At 39.7% G+C, this 22,651-nt stretch overlaps 1 protein-coding gene and 1 non-coding gene across 11 annotated transcripts in view; one reads left to right on the plus strand and one right to left on the minus strand.

Annotated features, from left to right (window-relative positions):
• Positions 1-308: 308 nt before the first annotated feature.
• The window catches only part of BLNK (B cell linker), a 141,689-nt gene continuing 119,346 nt past the window's right edge, over positions 309-22,651 (minus strand). For all 10 annotated transcript variants that reach the window (XM_048857119.2, XM_048857115.2, XM_048857118.2 and 7 more), the window contains 14 exons: positions 22,173-22,198; positions 21,516-21,541; positions 21,119-21,217; positions 19,989-20,031; positions 17,342-17,375; positions 16,263-16,335; positions 15,609-15,639; positions 13,986-14,028; positions 13,320-13,398; positions 13,010-13,041; positions 12,115-12,194; positions 5,870-5,953; positions 4,624-4,779; positions 309-1,141 (listed from right to left, as the gene is read on the minus strand). In XM_048857119.2, coding sequence (XP_048713076.1) covers positions 1,022-1,141; positions 4,624-4,779; positions 5,870-5,953; positions 12,115-12,194; positions 13,010-13,041; positions 13,320-13,398; positions 13,986-14,028; positions 15,609-15,639; positions 16,263-16,335; positions 17,342-17,375; positions 19,989-20,031; positions 21,119-21,217; positions 21,516-21,541; positions 22,173-22,198 — 926 coding nt within the window. In that variant the 3' untranslated portion in view covers positions 309-1,021. The remainder of the gene's footprint in view (positions 1,142-4,623; positions 4,780-5,869; positions 5,954-12,114; positions 12,195-13,009; positions 13,042-13,319; positions 13,399-13,985; positions 14,029-15,608; positions 15,640-16,262; positions 16,336-17,341; positions 17,376-19,988; positions 20,032-21,118; positions 21,218-21,515; positions 21,542-22,172; positions 22,199-22,651) is intronic.
• Positions 1,132-22,651, plus strand: part of LOC125639610 (uncharacterized) — a 34,699-nt gene continuing 13,179 nt past the window's right edge. Inside the window, exons 1-4 of the transcript XR_012669396.1 lie at positions 1,132-1,293; positions 7,963-8,075; positions 16,425-16,556; positions 19,981-20,059. This is a non-coding gene — a transcript (uncharacterized LOC125639610). The remainder of the gene's footprint in view (positions 1,294-7,962; positions 8,076-16,424; positions 16,557-19,980; positions 20,060-22,651) is intronic.

Here is a 22,651-nt window from a genome sequence, read left to right on the forward strand (position 1 = left end):
GCATGGCGCTGTAGTCATCCTGCCTCAAGTTCCCTCTTGATTGCCCAAGAATGTAGTGTTTAAGTAATATTTAGCATTGAAGGAATCTGGTGTTCCACATTAAGCTCTAAGTCCTACAGGTAACAATTTGCAGACAGGCATTTAAGAAAACTGTCTAGCCAAAAATATACATGGGAGAAAAAATACAGGCATATGAGCAAACTGTACATTGATATTTGTTGTAACGATAGAATGTGTGAAGCAGCTCATGCAAAGATAATAGTCACACTAAAATAAACACAAGTTATAATAAAGTACTCTGACAGCAGTTAGAAGCACAACTGTAAATGTTAACCAGTAATAATACTGTACATTGTTCATTTTACAGTATTTTTACATTTTATTTGCACATTAAAAATACAACCAAAAAAACCTCATGAATCAAACAGTTGGAGTATAGCCAGACATGGTGCAAAATACTATCCTTGGCTGGTTGCACACAGTGGTCCATTTCTTAGTTATAGTCATTCTACTTTCAAGAGCTCTGGATCTTGCAAAGGAATTATTTTATTGAAAACAGCAATCTGTAGTAGATTTAGTTCTTTGAACATATTGAATAGGCATATTTCACTAAGTGGGTATTTATTTCCTTCACTTCTGAATTGAGAATGTTCTACAGAAAATGCATCTTTAAAATAGAGAACAATAGATGAAAGGGCTGTGGTGTATAGCTTTTATTGGCATGAGTTTGGAATTACCACATTAGGACTGGTGAAGCCACAAACAAATAACTTCTACCTTATTTGGTAACGGCATTAAAATAAACTCCTTCAGATTTTCTGATAAAATGGTGTAGACTTGAAGTTCTTCTGATCTGCATTTCTTATGGTTAAGTGGAAGTTTTCAAATAATATTCTTCTAGTGAGTATCCTTAGGGTGTTTTTTTAAACTTTTTTTTTTTGTTTAAGATACTTGATCCAGAAACTTTGGGAAGTTGGAAAAATACATATAAAAATCTTGATCTTGTTACAGTTCAGTGTAATTATGAAACTCTAACAATATGTTTCAGTTTGGTGGAATCTTTTGTGTTGTTGTGGTTGTCGATTAAAACAAGGGGTGTATGCTGATGATTCTCTATTATTTCAGCAACACTTGTGAAGCGCTGGATTGAGAAAACAGAAATCAGTTAGCCAAGTAATCGATGAGACTTCTAACAAAATGAAAATCACAAGAATCACTACCTCATCTTCTCTTTCTCTGTGCCACCATCATCTTTGGAACTACAGGATCTTCTGAGATCATGTAATCAAATAGGTGTGTGTCCCTTCCCCCTGTGACTAAATATGTTGCCTTCACTGTGTACTTTGTATCCTCTAACAGTAGAAGAAGGCAGTAGGATAGACAAATTAGAACAAATATGTGGTATTGATATTTATGTTTTGGTGAGATATTTGCACCAATCATGGAATAGTTGGTTCTCCTATAGCTCATTTTAGGAAGAAGGTTTTGGGACAGGCCACTAAGGCTGAGGTATTCAAAGGTGGTGATCTAGGTGATCTGGAAGCTGGTGGCAGGAGCCAACTCACTAGCCAGTGTGTCAAATAAAGCTCCAAACAGTAGTAAAATTTCATTCCCTTTTTTCGAAGGTTGGTTTATTTCTCAAAAGCAACAGACCAACATAAATCAAACACATAAAGCAGGTGTTGCTGGTTGGCCCCTTTCCCCTGATTTAGGGTCTCCCATAGGTCTCCCTGACCTCCTTGCTGGCCTTTTATCTGAAGAACAGGTGGTCTTCAGGCTATTGCCTCATCTCTGCCCTGAAACCATCCCCTGGGAGGCAGATAATGAAGCTCAGGTGGGGCTAAGCCTCATTCCCTCAAAAGGCCCTTTTACCCTGTGACAATGTCCAATTGGCAATGGTATTTGAGCCTCCAAATCTCCACACTGCTTTAGAAATAGCATAACGTTGACACAGTGGGGTCCCACAGGGATCAGGTCTGGGTCTGGTTCTGTTCAGTATCTTCATCAATTATTTAGGTAGTGGCATACAGAGTACATTTATAAAGTTTGCAGATGATACCAAGCTGGGAGGGGTTGGAAGTGCTTTGGAGGATAGGATTAAAATTCAGAATGATCTGGACAAACCGGAGAAATGGTCTGAAGTAAATAGGATTAAATTCAATAAGGACAAATGCAAAGTATTCCATTTAGGAAGGAACAATCAGTTGCACACATACAAAATGGGAAATGACTGCCTAGGAAGGAGTACTGCAGAAAGGGATCTGCGGGTCATAGTGGACCACAAGCTAAATATGAGTCAACAATGTAACGCTGTCGCAAAAAAAAGCGAACATCATTCTGGGATGTATTAGCACAGGGGTGGGCAAACAATGGGCCACATCCAGCCCACCAGCTGTTTTAATCCGGCCCTCGAGCTCCTGCTGGGGAATGAGGTCTGGGGCTCGCCCTGCTCCGTCACTCCAGCCAGGGAGCAGGATTGGGAGCCACTCCGCGTGGCTCCCAGAAGCAGCAGCATATCCATCCTCTGGCTCCTACGCATAGGGGCAGCCAGGAGGCTCCGCTCCGCATGCTGACCCTGCCCCAAGCACTGCCCCTGCAGCTCCCATTGGCCGGGAACCATGGCCAATGGGATCTGCAGGGGCGGCATCTGCGGATGGGACAGCGCACAGCAGAGCTGTCTGGCCATACCTCCGCGTAGGAACCAGAGGGGGGACATGCTGCTGCTCCTGGGAGCTACTTGAGGTAAGCGTTGCCCCGAGCCTACACCCCTGAGCCACCCCCCCATATCCCAACCTCCTGCCTCAGCCCTGATCCCCCTCCTGCCCTCCGAACCCCTCAGTCCCAGCCTGGAGTCCTGCACCCCCAGCCGGAGCCCTCGCCCCTTCCACTCCATGCCCCAGCCCTGATCCCCCTCCCACTCTCTGAACCCCTCTGTCCCAGCCCGGAGCACCTTCCTATATCCCAAACACCTCATCCCCAGCCCCACCCCAGAGCCTGCACCCCCAGCTGGAGCCTGCATCCCACTGCACACTGCCTCAGCCCAGAACCCCCTCCCGTACCCCGAACTCCTCATTTCTGGCCCTACTCCTGAACCCGCAGCCAGAGCTCTCACCCCCTCCCGCAGGGGTGTTGTAAGCAAGACATGAAAAGCAATTCTTCCACTCTGCTCCATGCTGATTATGCCTCAACTGGAGCATTGTGTCCAGTTCTGGGCACCACATTTCAGGAAGGATGTGGACAAATTGGATAGAGTCCAGAGAAGAGCACAAAATGATTAAAGGTCTAGAAAACATGACCTATGAGGGAAGATTGAAAAATGGGGTTTGTTTAGTCTGGAAAAGAGAAGACTGAGAGGGGACATAACACTTTTCAAGTATGTAATAGGTTGTTACAAGAAGGAGGAAGGAAAAACTATTTTTTTTAACCTCTGAGGATAGGACAAGAAGCAATGGGCTTAAATTGCAGCAAGGGAGGTTTAGGTTGGATATTAAGAAAAAAGTCCTTATTGTCAGGGTGGATAAGCATTGGAATACTTGCCTAGGGAGGTTGTGGAAATTGGAGATTTTTAAGAGCAGGTTAGACAAACACCTGTCAGGGATGGTCTAGATAATTAGTCCTGTCACGAGTGCAGGGGACTGGACTAGATGACCTCTCAAGGTCCCTTCCAGTTCTATGATTACACTCCAGAAGAGTTTTAACATTTGTGCAAATGCAACCCAAGATATCAACTCTTTCTTGATAAGTGGTGGGGAGACAGGGAGTGGTTCTGACTAATTTTATCCCTAAGTATTTAAATGTAACTGTTCTTTTTTCAAACATCCCATTGAGTTCAATGGGAGCTGTTGCATGAAGGATGGTTAGAAGATTTGCTTTCAAGAAAGTATGGAAAATTTACACTTAGTAACTGAAGGTCCGATCCTGATGACATGATATGATAAAAAATATTTGTATATTTTAAACTAATCTGTGACTTTAAAGTTCCAATTTGCAGTAACCTAAGTTACACTTCTGAGGTGGATATAAAGCAGTGGTTCTCAATCAGGGGTACATGTACCCCTGGGGGTACACAGAGGTCTTCCAGTGGGTATATCAACTCATCTGGATATTTGCCTAGTTTTACAACAGGCTACATAAAAAGCACTAGCAAAGTCAGTACTAACTAAAATTTCTGACAGACAATGACTTGTTTCTACTGCTTTATATACTATACACTGAAATGTAAGTACACTATGTTCCAGTTGATTTATTTTATAATTATATGGTAAAAATGAGAAAGCAAGCAATTTTTTTCAGTAATAGTGTGCTGTAACACTTTTGAATTTGGATGTCGTCTGATTGTGTAAGTAAGTAGTTTTTAAGTGAGGTGAAATTTAGGAGGTACACAGGACAAATCAGACTCCTGAAAGGGATATGGTAGTCTGGAAGGTTGAGAGCCACTGATTTAAAGTACCTTATTTTATATTTGTTTTGTTAGATTTTTCAGTCTGAAGGATAAATCAATTATTTGATGAGGTATATTTTTATCTTGGTGAATGAAGATTTACTCCCTAACAATGTAATTAAAATAGACCCCATCATTTTTACTTATTAGGGCATAAAACTGAAAAAGGAAAAATCACTCACCTCCTCGCCAGTTTTTTCTCTGCCCAGTGCATATCGTTTAGTTGATTCAATAAATCGTACAGGAATATTATACACTTTTTTGTTGTAAAACACAACTAGTGTGTACGGCTGCTTTGAATCCTGACCAGAACTCTTCCTTATCAGAAAAGATCCATCCTATATCAAGAAAAGGAAATGCAATAATATTTTATTAGTTTAATTTGTTGCAATCATTGAGGATGTATCAATATTAACATCAAATCCTTTCCTCCTTTAATATCATTGATGGAAAAAATTCACTGGGAGAAATGGGGGCACTTCCCCTCCAATATTCGCTTATACAGGTGTCATTTTAGCAGCATCCTCTGCTGTCCCAAGTCCCAATGGCTGCGGCTGCATTTTCCCTCTCAGCTAGAGAAAGGATAGGAAGAAATGAGCAGGCAGTAACAGCTTCCTGGGGATAACAGGACATTAGGAAGTGAAGACTGTACAAGCTTCCACCAGTGGCAGGAAGGAGAGAGAACCTGAGCAGATGACATGCTCTCAACAGCTTTACAGAAGCAGCAAACAAACAGTGAGAGCCGCTGTTGGGGTTACCCTAATGCTTCCTAGCCAGTGATTTCCTATCCTAAAGATTACCCCACTCTTTTGTCCCTCTATCCCACGTGGTGGAGCCATAAAAAAGAAATGTTTGTTGGGGGAAAGAAAGCCTGGGCCTTTGCCCGGCACATAGGGTGCTGCCCTAAGTGTGATGCTCCCTGTGGCATTAGAGTTTTCTGCAGGCTGATCTAGTCTCAGTCAGGAAGTTCAGACAAAGTCTAAAGCCCAGGTCAGAGGGCTCAGGGGTGTGTGTGTTACGTTATCATTTTGAAATAAAGTGGTAGGACCAATTTTTACAGATATCAGCATTTGAGTATGAGACAGTGGGCAGTGCTGGAGCTTGTTTAGTATCTGTGGCCTGTTTCTTGCCCTGGTAGGGATATATTTGAGTTAATAGGTTTTTTCCATCTCTGGCTGCTACAATAAACTATTACCTCCAGTGGGCCAAAAATCTGTACTGAGTTACACAGGTACAACTTTAATTGACTTTAGAGACCACCATTTCACTGAAATCTGAATTGTGTAGACACACTTCAGCCAACACTACTGTAACCTGTTCAGGGTGGGGCCCAAACTGTCTGGGAACAATTCAAGTTGTATTCCCCATTCCACATGTCTAAAATGTTCTTAAAAGAGGCATAGCGCAAATGTTAACTCCCTGCTTTACCTTATTTGATTTGTGTAATGCATCTTCTGCAGTTTTTCGATCACAATAAGCTGCATACCATGCTTTATCATGAACACCAGCATCCTGTGAGAAAGATGGAGACCTTTGTCAATGCAGTGGAAAAGCCCTGGTTTTCTTCTGTAACTTACAGCAAAATATAATGATAGTTTTTTCACTGGATATTGTGTACTTCACAGCTATAAGATAGGGGTAGTAAAAGATGAACACATATTGTAGTGTATCCATTGCCAAATGATGATGATTATAGAGAACCATAAGTGTGCAGAGCACTTTAGAAAACACATAGTTAAGACAGGCCTCTGTCAAGAGCTCAGTCTTAACTGGACAGATTCAGTTCAAATGAAGGATGAGTTGAAACCAGTCAGTGAATGCTAAGAGAGGAGATCTTAAGGAGAGGTATCCATGTGGAGATGGAGGATAGTTGGCACTTGTACGGCAGAAGACTGGTCCAGTGGAAAGAGGACAACTAAGAAAGAGACTTGAGTCATTTTCACTATTTATAATTAAATGTTATTTTCTGCTGATTGATTTAGCATATACTTTTGTGTGTTGTAGTGGGTGTTGTCCACAGGATGCCAGGTTTCTTTTACACTATCCAAACCAAGCAAGTTGTATAATATGGTGACTCCACCCTACCTAAGGTTGTTCTCAGTTCTGAATATATCATTGTGTGTTGGGTTAAACCCCATTTAAACTGTAGTGACCTCCACCCCTCATTTAAGATAGGTGAGAGAGACAGCTAGGCAGCCCAACATGATGTCTGGTCTACACTAAGAGTTAGGTCAACACATAGTTAGGTTGAAGTAAGCTGCCTGGCAAGTGTCTACACTAAATTTTCACTCCCACTGATGTAACTGCTCTGCTATGCTGACTTAATAACTTGACTCCACCTCCAGTAGGGGCATAGAATCAATGTCGATGTAATTAGGTTGAGGCAGTATCCGTATAGCTACTGCATTGGTTACATTGACTGACTGTTACTGGCTTTCAGAAGCTATCTGACAATGCCTCATGCTGACAGTACAAGTGTTCCTGGTGAGGATGCGCACTGCTGACACTAGAAGCAAAGGGTAGACACACACAAGTGATGTGATTAGTGCGGCACCTATATGCTGACATAAATTAGGTCAACTTAATTTTGTAAGTGTAGATATGCCCTAAGACCAAGGGTATATGAACCTGCTCAGTCATTTTGACCATGTGGGTAGCAGGCTCCATAGGTTATTGTCTTTGGATGTGGGTGTGTAAGGCTATGTCTCACTATGAACTAGGTGTGTGCATCCCAGCTCATGTAACATACTCACTAGCTCAATGAGACTGAGCAAAAGTATAAATAGTAGTGGAGCTGCGGTAGCACGGGCTGCAGCAGGGGCAAAGCTTAGCCATGCCAAGCACATACCCATGGGGTTCAGATAGGTTTGTACTTGACATGTGCTATTGCAGATACACTGCCATTTATACGTGTGTTAGCTCGATGATAGCTTCTGAGAGTATGTGTATGCAAGCTGGGAATCACACCCCTAGCTTGTAATGTAGATGTAACCAGAGAGGTGGGGGGAGAGACAGAGAGCGAATGAGTGAATAGAGAAGCAGGACAGAGAGTGAGTGAGACAGAGACAGCCTGAGCAAGCACCTGGGAGCATTACCCTGCAAAAACCTAGAGAGAAAGTTTTTAGTGCTGTGAGTGAGGACACTATCTCCTGTTATGGGATTCCTCCCATGTTTGGGGAAATAGAATTTTGTATATTTTCTGTAAATAAGATTACATCAAAGATACCAGACTCCAACTTCAGTTTCTCCTCCCAGCTGAAACAATCTGCAGGGACCCATCTTTTCACTAGATGCTCAGTCAAAAAGAGGTAACAGTAAATTTAGCTTATAGGGGTGGAAACTTTATTCTCATCTGCCCTTTGCTCTATCAATTTCCCATGCTCCTCAAAGCAGCAGCCATTAATTCTATTTGTACTAAATCTGAGGATGGACATTCTCCTCCAAACTGACAATGTTTTCAAAACTGGTTATAAAAGCATCCTGCAAACTACACACTCCCCATTTCTTTTCTTCCACTCCAGTTGGATTCTGTCATCCAGTGGATACTCCTAGATGCTAGGAGTGATGGCTGCTCTTATACCTCCAAACATTTCTCACACAGCAGGACTGTGTATTGAACAAGCTGCCCTCCCCGGTGAGTACTGATAGCTTTTGATTATTTATTGAAAGAATCCTTCCGCAGGAATCACAGTTCCTAGGGTAAGGCCCTGGAACTGCCATTGACTTGGCCATGTAATCTTAGGCAAGTCATTAAACCTCTCTGGTGCATTAGTTCTCCCAGCTATAAATGGGTACAATACATTTCTAATTCCTGGAGTGTTGTGAGGTTTACTTAATTAATATCTGTGAAATGGTTTGAAACCTCAGTTTATAAGGGCAGTGTGTTATCATTAAAAGTTGGGATCTTCTGAATAGAAAAATGGTAAGGGTAAAAATTTCAAAATAATCGGATTTCCATTTTCCAAAATTACTTGGTCATCTAGGCTCCTAAGTCACTCAGGTGCTTTAGAAAAAATTACCCTAATTGCATATCTGGAAGCACATATTTTTGCTCAGATTTATTTTCCTGTAATTTAGAGGGGAGATTACATTTACTCGTGCAGTTAGGGAACAGTGGTACTTATTGTGCAGGAAGGGGAATTATTGTAATGTTTTAAAAATGTGCTTTATTTTATTTTATCATATGATGATCTGCTGTGCATAACACACACACACACACACACACACACACACAGCTGGACTGGGATGCAAAGGTCCACCAGACCCACTGACCCTTCACTAGAAACATGCATTTTATTAAACAAAGGAGTACTGTCCCAAGGGAAGAGTCATGAGTGGGGGAAATAACCAGGATTTCAGTAACCCCAGACTGTATGGGTCTGAATAGCATTGGCATTAAAGGTTTCAATCATTTAATTAAAACCAGGTAAAAAGTAAAACAAACTAAAACTAGGACCTCTGAAAAGATCTGAATCCTTCAAGGCAGCCTCTGTCTGTAAAGGACTGGATCAGGGTACTAAGGTGTAGCAGCAAAGACAACAGGAATAAAACAGGGCCTCTTCATATATACGGGAGCTTACAGTCAAAGTATGGTTGAAGTGAGCTAAAGTTTGTTATAGAGCTAGTACATAGACTGAAAGAGAGAGCTCAGCACATCCTTGACTCTCAGCACTTCTCTGCTATCTTTGACCTTCCCCCACATGTCCCTGGAAGAAAAGAAAGAAAGAGGGCTGGCCTAAATACTACAGTCAAAATACTTTCTCCCTAACTGCTCCTGATTTTGGGGAAGTGAATCTTTATTCTCTCTCTCTCTCTCTCTTTTTAAAAGGAGAGATTGTTACTCAATTCTTTGTGGTAGGGTGTTTCCAGAGTGAAGCCTCCTTTTGATAATGAGTTATTCTCTTTAAGGGTTGCTTGTACTAACTGTTGGCTGGGAATTTCTGCCTCCAAATATGTCGTCTAAAATAGTCATTTCTCTCTCCCCCGGAAGTAACCATTATTATTGGCTGCCTTTCTTTATAGATGATCATTCCAATCCATCTAACTTCTTATAATGCATCCATCATTTTGATATAAATGCCATTACCATGGGCACCATAAAAGGTTAATGCAGGAGTGCAAGTATATTTGCAAGACATCAGTTGCATGTGTGAGCGGAATCAAAAATGAAATATGGGATGACAGAATCTGGATATAAGCTTGTAATGATTTACTGGACTCCAGATTGCCACTGGCTCTGAAAGCATTCAATGTTAGGCATATGGAGTTGTTCAGAATGAAGTAAGGGAAGGTGCAGGTAAGCCTAGCAAATCTTAACATTTTCACTATACTTCCTGTAGCTCTCCCATCACACAATCCCAAGAGGGTTTTTTTTATTCCTTCCTATTGGATTTTCATAAAAAAATAAAGTGGGAGAATGGTCGGGGCCTTTTCCCTTTAAGGGTGTGTATGCAGACTTGTGAGTTTATAGGTTGTATGTCAAGTGGCTGCTAAGTTAGCAATTATTACTGCGAATAGCTGGAATTGTCGTAGTAAATGATCACTGTATAGTTAGTGCTGTTCTGCAGGTGTCATGCATACAACCTCCTCATAAGACTATTAATATCTTTACAGAATTTGCTAGAATATACCCTGTCTCCATTTTAAATTTAACCTTAATCATTTCTGGGTTCCATGAGTGTACATATGATGTCACGTTTTCTTGAGGGGAGGAGTATGTCACTTTATTTTCATACATCATCATAATTGCATTACAATAAAGTTGTTGCTTTCACAGGAAGTTTTAACAACAACCCCCCTCTCCTCTTTATAGTGCCAGGGGTCCAAGAGTCCTTCAAACAATACAGTGTGACTGGAGCTGTTATGTTAACTGTAATGGAGCAGGGGGAGCAATGGCAAATCTGGAATGCGCTCATACAATGGTGATTAGCGTGGTATAAGAACCTATATAGAATAGACAAATACAGGTTCTCCCTGAAACCTTCCTTCTTCCTGTCACATAAACTGTTGGGAATCACCTAGCGGAACAGAGAGCTCATGCCAGCTGTGCAGTGAAAGTCAACCAATTAATGAAGGTGTTGCCTTCATGAACCAAACAAAGAGCACCTGTGCTGTACAGTTTGCTGCAGCAAATGACAATACCAGTGTACATTATAATTTTGGAAAAAATATCATTAATTTCATCAGCCATGTTTCACTTTTTCTGGTGAAACTGATCTTTTAGTCAGTCAGTCTTCTGGTTTTGCCCATATCTGCTATATTAAAAGCTCCAAATATAATTGTTACAAGCTGTTTGCTTTTGTGTCTGCGGGATTATTTTTATGAAAAAAGATTTTTCACAATATCCACTATGACAGAATGTTAAAATTGTTCCACAATTGGAAGTTCTTTGTGTTCCTTGCTGCTGTATTATCTTTGTCATATCAGCCTTTAGAACATTTAGTGTTACTGGGTCTGCAATAATAGAGCCTTTGTTAGGCCGTCAACAGAACTATTTCTACCTCGTTTGTGATTACTAGACAGGACTGCTTCCTGCATTTTGTCTTCTGCCATCTTCCCAATGGAGACAGAAGGGGACATATTGAAATAAAAGTAGCCATATTTTCTTAGATTTTTTTTCAAACCTGTTATGTTGAAATACAAAATAAAAAAAAGTTTTCCAGTTATTCACAAAGATAACTTGGCACTAATTCCAAAAGGGGCTTATAGTGAAGGGAAATCTGTTTTAGGGAGCAGCAGGGCACAAGGCTGATAGGGAGGGACTAAGATTATTTGTCAGGTGGAAGGATCGTAGTTTTCACAGAGAAGGGTGTGGGCAACCAGTGGCCTCTCACTTAGTCTCTTAGATCCCATCTCTGCTGACGAACCAAACTGCATTAAAGGGGAATGTTTTTAAATATGACTGTCTTGTGCATTCCTGTGCTTCTGTGTTGTACTATCTCAGGCAGACTCATGCTCCAACAAGGTTGGAGTATCTCTACCTAGCATGGTTCACAAGGGTGTGCGTGTGTGTTCCTACTAGTGTATTCTGGGATCTCTCATTATTTATCCACTGACACAACTGCAGACGGTTTGCACTGCTTTGGACTAACCATGTGGATACATACTTTCAGAAAGGCTAGTGAGCCGCTGAGTTCAGCTATGAAATACAAAAAGGAAAAGGGCAGTTAAGTGCACTCTATATCTATCTGCACCCAGGACTGGGCAAAATATACCAACAAGGCATTTTCTGTTTACTCGCTATGGGATTGTTTGATGCAAAGTGAAGACCTGAAACAGAAGTTTGACCCAGCTGCTTTTCAGTTCCTGTTTACATTGAGCAAGAAAACTTTTCCTGCCTAGGTTTTGTATAACTATATCTAATCATAATTCTACAGTTTAGCATGGCTTTAATACCCTGTGTTCTCCACCTATTTTGGGCTGGAACTGGGCAACTAGATGACTCATACAATGACAAAAGATTTCACTGTAGATAGGGCCAAAGTTGTTGTTATAAGGAAGGAAATGGACCACAAGCACCCTCAGCACAGGATTATGCTTTCTTGGAGAGTAGGTGGTATGAAGAAGTATAGGATCAGACAGCCAGGGGTCTCTATGTAAGACTCCTCTTACAACAGAGCCTGACGGCACATGATTCCTCATGTGTCTCTTTTTACCCTGAGCTAATTTCATACCTGGTCTGTAGTCTCCAAACTAGCTGAAATGCTGCTGCGTGGAAGAGTGCCCGTTGTGCGGTTTGCCGTGTCTGGCGGTTCTGGGAAGAACAAGGTGTAACATGTGTAAGTGTCCAGTGTAACTATTCCTATTATTTTGTTGGGGGCAGAAGTAGGAGGAAACAATAATGCTGTGGATTGTCATAACTCTGTTGGCTAACGGAATAAGGAGAAAAATCCATCCCACTTTGAGAGTGACCAATATCTTCATAAAACTAAATTCTGCAGCCTATTAAAATTCTCTGGATAATTTATAACTATATAATGGAAATGCTGAAATCTTTCTGGTATATATTATCATTTTATCTAATTTACATTTCTATCTGTGTAAAAATAATGAACTGCATATAGGAAATCTTGCCCTACATTTGAAACTGTAAACTGAAATATTTCCAACTGCCTCTTAAAAGTATTATTTACAGCAGAACTTAAGCATTAGTCATAATGAAAGTATTACATTTTTTTTCTGTAATGCGAGAACAAATGGCTGGATTCAATAAAAACTTCATCTGGCTTCCAAGTTGCAAACTGAACCAGCCCAGAAAAATTTTCTATTTGGGGGGTCTTGCGTGGTATGGAAGCCAGATGGAATTTTATAGAATTTAGCCCAAACTGGCTTAGATTTTGACTTTCAGAGGCACAAAGGGGAATTAGGTGCCCAACTCCCATTGACTTTCCCAGTAGGTCCCACTGGTCTTGCATAATTGTACTAATTAAGTTAATACCATACAACCAGCTGAGTATTTTAATCTCATTCTTGTATGTGTTACAGAGACCAACATATTCAGAATCCAATGAATATATATGTGGCAATTGAAATAAACCCAGACTTACTTAAAAGATAAATTGTACTTACTTGGTAGGGCTGGTAGCTTTTGAAATAATGGCCTGAAATAAATATTTAGAGATTATTGAAAGGTATGAGGATGTCTACTTAACACCTACGTCTGAATAACTGAACATGTGTATGGAAGAAAGCAATAACAGAGAGTATGTGGTGATGTATATGTTCCCTCATGAGGTTGAAGACTGAAGTAAAAGTCTCAAGAAATAGAACTTTAAAAGGGAAGAATGCTTCCCCCTGAATCTCTCACATCATTTTGTTCAAACTTAGTAGTGAGTCTAGTGTCTATAGCTCTAAGAAAGGAAATGAAAGTAGCTTTTACTTTTGGGCTGTCGTTGGTAGGGGTGGAAGAGGGATCTCTTGGCTGGGACCTCGTCGCCGTTCAGCTGCTATAGGTTTCTCTGTAATATGGAAAAAGTTGTAGATTCAGGATTAGCTTTAAAAATAATCACCCCAAGTGAGAGATGACAACTTTAATTCATTTTTTAAATTTGTAGAATAAACGTTATTTTTACTGTGCCTTTTCCATAAGTGAAATGCTCAGGCACACTGGGCCATATTTTTACCACAGATTTTCAGGCAGTGCTCCCTATTGATTTAAATGGGGACTGTTAACAAATGAGTGGTGTGATATTTCCCCTTAATGCTAGTGAATTAAAGCACAGGACGTTTAACTAATAACAATAGCAAATGAAAAAGTGAAACCAGGAGGGCCAGATTCTTCCACCCTTACTCACTTTCGGTGGCATTCTCCTCTGCCCCGGGGGCCCGCTTACATCCTCCAAATGGCTCTCTTGTGGTGTGAATTTCACCCTTTGATCAGTCTATTACTCTGCCTACAGCCCCACTGATTTCAATGGGACTGCTTGCAGAGAAAAATGTTACTCAATTCAAGTAACAGGGGCTGATTCAGGTTCTAAATCACTAAAAAGCAAAAGTTCAATTCTTGTGAACATGAACTTTTTTCAGTGTAACAGAAATAATTTACCTTCAGTAACATTTAAATTCTCTTTGTGATGTAAACTTGGTTTCTACAATAAAACAAATGTCAATCAAAACATTTGTATACTTCAATGACATCCAGTTAATATTTTGTAAAATAGACATTGCTATAGAATATCTTTGTTTCAGTATTATACAAAAGCCCCTGATACCTGTAGTGGAGAACAATTACATGTATATTATAGAGCTCAAAACATGCACGAACTCCTAAACAATCATTATAAAATAATAGCATACAAAAGTTAGATTAAGAGGTTATTGGTTTTCTGTTTGCATCTTAAACATGCTACACCATGTAGACTTAGCATCCTTTAAACGTGGTAGAGAACTATCCACTTAAATTTTGGATCAAAATTTATATTTTTGTTAAGAGGGTTTTCCAAAAGCTTAAGCGCAATAGAAATGTTTCCATACAATATATTTATTATAAAAATAGTGTTCACATTTTTAAACCAATGCTCCTGTGTAATATTTGCAAGCTAAATTTTGCAACGTTCATTGTCCAAGCTGGAAGAAATATATAAACTAAGTGCAGAATAAGAGAGTTAGAAATGAACTTTTTAAATTTTTTTTCCGGTTTTAATAATCCCAGTTGTTGGTAGGTATAGGAACTTGCTTAAAATAGGATTAATTTAACAGTATCCCATTCTTTAGCAATGTTGCAACAGTAAATGGTCATGAAAAGCAATATGACGTGTTGGCAAAAGGGTGTGTGTGTTTAGTTTGAAGAAAAGATTTTTCCACTTGTTATGTACACTTGAAATTGACAGGGATGTTTTCGTTGGGGAAATAAGGGCATTGCCTTCTCATACAAGGAATTCAGCTGGATGATTGTGTAAATATGATCAGATAGATTTTGCAACATAAACTTGGAAAGATTCCAAACCTGTTTATGAGCAAGGGAGACAAGATAAAAGCCCGTTTTTACCTTGAGATATGACTCTTGTTCTAGGATGATATTTTATTCTCATTCCCTAGGGGAAACTCCTACACACATCACTGGGAATTTCTGGATGCAATCTGAGGGCAGAACATGGTTCCAAATAATTCTTATTTGTTTTCTTGAGTCCCACTAATGTGTATTCTACCACTATCTCCTAGGGAAGAGAATTCATATGCTGATAACTCTCTGGGGGGGAAAAAACTACCCCAGGTGTATTTAATCTAAATTAGTTTTCAGGAATGCACATGTGTGTTTTCCCTTTGCTGCTGAGTTAATATACATTCCATAGCCAAGTCCTTGTGACTCCCTTTAATTGCATATATGCTATTATAAATGATTTCCACCCTTCTTGCTTCCACATATTTTATATATTAAAGCCTTCATGATGACCCCAAAACATTTTTAATGGTTAGAATAGTCTCTGTGGCAGGCCAGAGGATTTTCTGCCATTCTTGTGGTAACAGACTCTTGAGTGTATCATCCTCTCTCCAATTCTGTATGTAACTTCTATTAATGTTAATTAATCAAGGGGCAAAAATGCTCTTAATTCTTTCCTTACTTCCCATTAAGGAAACTGTATTTATACAAAGTTCAGTTTTACAAGCATATTAATAATCACAGGTGGGAACAGTACAGTATCATTATGAAAATACAAATTCTACTTACTGGTGGTTTTACTGGATTAGGTGTCTTCTTTCTGAGGATTGAAAAAGTAAGTGGTTATTTAAAAGACACATGCAGTGCATTGAACAATCAAGTATATAGTTAACTGTTACTCATAATATTATTGGCAGAGGTGGGATTTTGGGTTGAATCCTGCCCTTCCTTGGGCTGATGTAATAGAGAAAAAGGGACAGAGGCTGTGTTGCGTTTAATATAGGTTTCAAAGGTAGTGGTGGGAACCATACCAAGATGTGTGAGAAAGCTATGTCCTGCAAAGAACCAGCTCATGGCTAGTGGGAGGGTGGTTTGTAAGAAAAGGAGCATGACTTTATACATGCACAGGTATTGCTGAAGATCTCATCACTGCAGCATTTGATTGTCTCAAGCTGGCCAGAAGGTTTTCTGTCAGCAGCAGCATATAGTAATTGGAAACAATTCCAGTATGCAAACTGCCCCAGCTTGGAGAAATAGTAGAGTGGCCTGCAACCAGCAATCCCACCTTGTTCTTGCCAGGGCAGGATGCCTCTTGCTCTGGACTCATGGTTCATGGACAGACAACTTTTGCTTTGATGGCTGCCTCCAGTAAGAGCAGGATTTAGTTATTAATAAATCCAGCAATTAACAATGAAAGAGAAGCAGTGATATTTTGTTACTCACATTGCCCTTGGTAATGGTGATGGAGTTGCACTAGAGGGAAGTTTGAAGTCCTGAGCTCCAGTGCTGCTGTGATCTAAATACCCACACAACATATTTAGTATATAACATTTAACATATCTGAGCATTGGGTTTTTTTTAATAATCATTCTGAAATGTTTTTAGGTGGCACTTATAGTCCCTGAAGAAAAGATTATGCATCACTCCATTTTCATACTCTGAGTGGAGAGAGATTCCCTCAGCCCCTTCTCGGTGGTGGTGAGCGCTTCCACTACATTGCTGCCATCAAGGACTGTGGTAAGGGGACACTGGGCATCAATGGCTGTGGAGGGGAATTCATGATTAAGAGCTTTCTAGATTTGGGAAATTTGCATTGGTGTAGCTACATCAGTGCAAACCCTTAATGCAATACAGTACAGTATGTCTTAATTCTATAACTCTCCAGGGTAAGTCACATTGGTGAAAGCCCTACTTCTACCAGTACAGAGCATCTCTGTATATAGGCGACACCAGCAGTTCTTAACCAGGGGCCCAGAGGGACCCCTAGAGTCCCTAGGGGGCCGCAAGCAGGTTTCAGAGAGTCTGCCAAGCAGGGCCAGCGTTAGGCTCGCTGGGGCCCGGAGCAGAAAGCCAAAGCCCCCTGGCATGGGGCTGAAGCCCGGGAGCCTGAGCACCACCACCAGGGGCTGAAGCCAAAACCTAAGCAATGTAGCTTTGCGGGGGCCCCTGTGGCATGGAGCCCCAGGCAATTGCCCCGCTTGCTACCCCTTAATGCCAGCTCTGGCTTTTATATGCAGAAAACCAGTTACTGTGGCACAGGTGGGTTATGGACTTTTTATAGCAGGTTGAGAACTCCTGGTTTACACTGAGTACAAAAACAACAACTCAAGTCTAAAGCAAGTTGTTTCCTGACTTGTCTTCACATTAACTAAGCTCTTTAGCTGTTCATTAAACTCCCTTTCTTAACACTGATGGTTGCAGTTTAAACTTAAAGGAACGTACTACTGCATTTGAGGTAGTCAATAATATATTGACCAAAAATCTTTCTAGCAATCCCCATGTCTTCAGTGCAAAATACTTACTTTCATCATTATGTGCTTCATTTCTTTCGTGCTTCTGAAATTGAAAGACACAGTATTTGTCAGCTCACACTTACAATGCAACAATTGTAAAAAAGATAAATATGTAAGTAGAATCTATGGGGAATGGACTAAAATGTTCTGGTATGGACCATATAGAATTGCAACAATGTCTAAAATGTTTGTATAGAGTGTATATTATATTAAGCCTCTCTAGTACATTTCATCCAGCTATTTTGAAATCACTTAACAAACAATTAATTCATTCTTAACACCCCAGCATGGTAGATGTTAATGATCCTCAAGCTCCAAGTACTCCATAGTAAACTGGAGCTAAATTCAGCAGTAAAATGCCCTGGTTCACATAGCATGCCAGACCAGGGAACAAAAAATTCACTAATACAATCAGTAGAGCATCAACTGTGTTTTTTATCTGTGCCCAAATTTTCAGTGTGCTATAGTTATTTTTTCATTGAAAACACTACATTTTAGAAGCAGTCAGAGGCTTTGACATCTGGGAGGACTGTTGGGGCACTTGACAACAAGGAAATGTACTGGGTTTCTGTCTCCCAAAACACAGTTGAGGACTTTAGCAGTGGGCAGGAGATTCATTTAATCTTTCTTTTCCTTTCTTGTAAACAGAGGTGACTTTTAGGGGTCTTGAACACTTAGTTCCCTCCTCCACAGCAACTCTTGCGAGCAACTAACTCCAAGATGTGCCATGCATGAAATTTTTTTTTTTAAATTTTCTAATAACTCAGAAATACTGACAGGATCATGTTTATGCTTTTCCAAAAAATTCATCATCAAGCATGAAAAGGTTAAACCCCAAAGAAGAATGTCTCGCAGGTGTGAGCATATGAGAAATGAGGGTTATATGGTTATAATCAAGGTCCCAACTTAATTTTAGTTATGGCTTTTGCTATCATAAGAGCCATAATGTGTGTTTGGCATAATGATTAGAGTAGATTATGAGGAGTCAGTTCCCACCTCTGCTACTGATTCTGTGCCTCAGAAATGATTGTATAAAACCTACAGGTGGCTGAAAAATTTTCAGTGGAACGCTTTTCCCCCATCAGAAAATCCTATTTCTTCAAAATCAAGACGTTTAATGCAAATTTGTTGATTTTTGATTAAATTTGACCAACATTTTAAAAAAGATTCAGAATAGAAATAAAAGTACTTTGTTCTGACTATTGTTTTAACTTTTAATATTTTTAACTTTTTAGCTCTTAATTAATTCTCGTGATTAAATATAACTTAATTACTTATAAGTCTGTCAAATGATTAAAAATAATCACAGTTAAATGTAAGATTTTAAAAAAGTTGTGATTAATCACACTGTTAAATAATAGAATACCAATTTAAATATATTATAAATATTTTTGGTTGTTTTTTTCTAAATTTTCAAATATATTGATTTCAGTTACAATACAGAATACAAAAAAACAAGGAGTGCTTTTGGCACCTGAGAGACTAACAAATTTATTTGGACATAAGCTTTCATGGGCTAAAACCCACTTCATCAGATGATGTTTTTGCTGATACAGATTAACATGGCTGCTACTCTGAAACAGAATACAAAGTGTACAATGCTCATTTTATTTTATTTTTATTACAAATATTTGCACTGTAAAAAATAAACAAAAGAAATAGTATTTTTTCAATTCACCTGATATAAGTACTGTAGTGCAATCTCTTTATCATGAAAGGGCAACTTATAAATGTAGATTTTTTTTTTCATGTAACTGTGTTGTTTTGGAGAGCAATGTAAAACTTCAGCGCCTACAAGTCCATTCAGTCCTACTTCTTCTTCAGCCAATCGCTAAGGCAAACAAGTTTGTTCACATATATGGGAGATAATGCTGCCCGCTTCTTAATTACAGTGTCACCTGAAAGTGAGAACTGGCATTCACATGGCACTCTTGTAGCTGGTGTTGCAAGGTAGTCACATGCCAGATATGCTAAACATTCATTTGCCCCTGCATGCTTCAACTTGTAGATTGAACTATCTTTTTTTATCATTTTTATAATATAAAGAGGCCTGATTTTCAGAAAGCGTTAATCATCCACCCTCTGAAAATCAGGATCCTTGAAGGTGCTTCAAGTTGGGCACCCAAAATCACTAGTCACTTTTGAAAATCAAGGTCATGGGTCGGGCACTGGAATTTTTCCATTGAAAAGGCTTTATTTGTAGACTGGGGATTTAATGGGGATTATGAATGTATTCTCCATCAATATATGGGAGATATTAGACCCAAAAGGGTGGAAAATACAGAAATAGGGTTCATTTTCTCTCTCACGCAAACACATCTACTCAGTTCAACAGGGCTTACTCATGGATATAAAAGTGTCAGCGTCTTGGTTGTATATATCCGCTATTCCTTTCATACCATCATGACTTGTAAGAAATCATGTTAATATTTTGAATACGAAGGATACATTTGGAGTTTTAATTCCACAATTATAATATTATGGCATGAGTCTGTAGCTTTTTGATGCTTTGGATCTGTTTACATTCCAGAGTAATCCACAATTCTATACTGTCTCTGTAATACAGATAACAACAAATAGCAGTATATAATTCAGATACCAGCACTGCCCTTCACCATTTAAATGCATTCTTTTCTAATGGTGTTTAGCTACTCACTGCTTTTTGCTGAGGATGGTTTCTGGGAAGAGGAAGAATATTTCTGGAAAACACACAACATGATTTAAATGGTAAATATTTTTCTGATTTCATTGAAAATTGCTGAGCCCAAAGGTGGTAGTTCTCTTAAGTTTTAAGATACATAGTATTCCTTAGTAAATAGGTTGTTAGTTATAACTATGTTCTGCTGCAGTTTGCTCCGGGTAAGGTTGTGCCTTAACACACAGCCCTGAGTTGGAGACTGGGTGGAGCCGTGCTATCCCAGGGGGAGGCCAGGTGCAGCTCTGCACCTTCACTCCCCATGCTCCCTCTTATGCACGGGGTGAGGGCAGCCTGCTTTTTCCTGGTTCACCCAACTTACTCTGTAGGGCATGTGTGGGGATGAGACCCTGTCTCCTTCTGGCCCCTCCACACTCCCTTACAGGCACTGTATGTTCCTGGGGACACATGGAAGGAACAGATTATAGCAAGAGCTAGCTTTGTTCCTATGCACCTGATCCATGGGTGGGGGTCATGTACTCATGGGTCCACCAGCCTTGCCCTACCCCTTAATCACACCCAACCTAAAAACTCCATATTTGCTTGGGCACAGAGAGCCCTTGTGGAGCTTGGCTCTGGCATGCAGGGGTTCTCACTTCCATCACTGGGTCCCAGAATTGTGTCCCCACTCCACTGGGTGGAATTTCATTTGTTCTACCACTGTCCTGAACCTCCATGCCTTGGTAAGGGGGAGGACAGGGCTGCCCCTCTATCTTGCTCTAACACTTCTTTTCAAAATGGGTATATGGGTTTGGTAATAAGCATCCTAACCTCGTCTACTCCTCAAATCATTTGTGTTGGCAGGAATCAGCTATTGCAACTCCTGATTCATGTTATGTTAAACAGCAAAAAATACATTAAGGAAGTATTACACCTCTAGCAAATCCATTAAAGCCAGGATACTGAGAGTTAATTGAGAAATTTCATTCTTAACTCACCCCCTCATGCCTAGGTAGTTCGTACATATGGCCTAATAATAATTCATTGGCTGAAGGCCATGCAATAGCTAGGCATGCTGAGGTGTGGTGAAGAATCTGCTTCCTCCAGTGTTTGCTCCACGCTTGAGGAAACGAAAGCTGCTTTTAACTAACCTAGAAGTGTCTGGTTTAGAGGATTCTTTGGCTGAGTTGAGCAAGTGGGAACGTCCTCCTGTACTCTGAACAGGCTTGGGAGGAAGAGGTTTAGTGATCCTAATAAGACAACACAAGTGAAGTTAGAAACATTATACAAAAAATACTGAATTAAAAAGGCAAAAGTCTGTAATCCTAGACAACACAATGTATTTGAGTGTATGTATTGTGTGTTCTCATTCTGAAAGTTCATCAAGAAATATTACAATATTTTATTAATCCGGTACCTCTTCTATTGAGATACATAGGTATTAAATATCTATATATTTAGACAATGCTCACATGTTATCAAAGTATATTTCTTGACAAGGTATAAGAAACTTTTAATAATGTACAGAATTTCATGGTAATGAATTACCTGCTTGTTGGTGGTGATGGCTCTTCCTTTAAGAGAAAATGCACTGTTAATAACTTGGTCATATCTGTATTTAATAAAATTCATTTGTTCTAATATAGGATTTTAAGCTGCCTTTGTGATATCTTATTTATTGGAGCATGTATCTCCAACAAAACACTGACTATTGGGAATATGCGTAAAGATGGGGTAGCCAGAAAATGACCACTGCTATATCAGTGTAACCCCAAGCATGATACTAAGTTATATGTCATGTCAGTACTGGGAGGTGGGAAGAAAATTATCATGTCAAAACAGTTCATGTTTCCTTTGGTGGGGCATCACTTCTAGAAAATGGTCCCTTAGGTCTATGCTTCTAAGGCTGGATCACATTAAGCAGAGCTGGAAGCCTTACCCCACCTAACAATTTGTAGTAAGTAGAACAAGTTTTCACTGCCATTTGGTGGAGGGAGATGGAGTTATGAAGTTACCAGGGGAATGGGGCACCATTCTCAGTGGCATAGGTTTGTTCCAATTTTCTCTCTATTAAAGAGTTGATACAATGGTTTACTCTCTCATTTATTCTGAATGATTTTGCACCACAGGATACAGTGCTTTCAAGTTGCAGCATGCATGTATAATGCAGGAAGTATGACCCATAAAATGTATGTAAGGTCTTACCTCTTCTTCAGGAACCTCATAGACGTCTGAACGGGGAAAAAAAATATTCTGTAGTTAAAAAAGAGAATCACAGGTCTCTTTTGACAGAAATACAGTTTGGAATTTACATCAAAGTTCTGCTTTTAAAGAGAAAATAATATTCTTCTGGGGAAAAGATAATTTTAGGACATGTGAATGCTCTCACTTAGGGACTGATTCTTCTTGTCTTATTCATAATAAACTGTGCCTTACTCCTTTTTAACTGTAAACTTACGATGAAAAGGACAAAAATCCATATTCACAGTCAACAATTACAGGAATTACATTGCACCCAAATAACCTTTATTTTTGTACCATTCTTAGTGCAAAAGGCAAGAAAAGAACCTGAACTAGGAACAGTTTTTAATGTTATCACACTTGGATGACCTTTAAACCTTCCTCTAACCTTGGTGAAGAAGGGACCTAATGAACTGTAAACCACTGGTCTGAGTCCTTTATAT

The sequence above is a fragment of the Caretta caretta genome, chromosome 7, assembly GCF_965140235.1.
Source record: "Caretta caretta isolate rCarCar2 chromosome 7, rCarCar1.hap1, whole genome shotgun sequence".
In the NCBI taxonomy this organism is placed as follows: Eukaryota; Metazoa; Chordata; order Testudines; family Cheloniidae; genus Caretta; species Caretta caretta.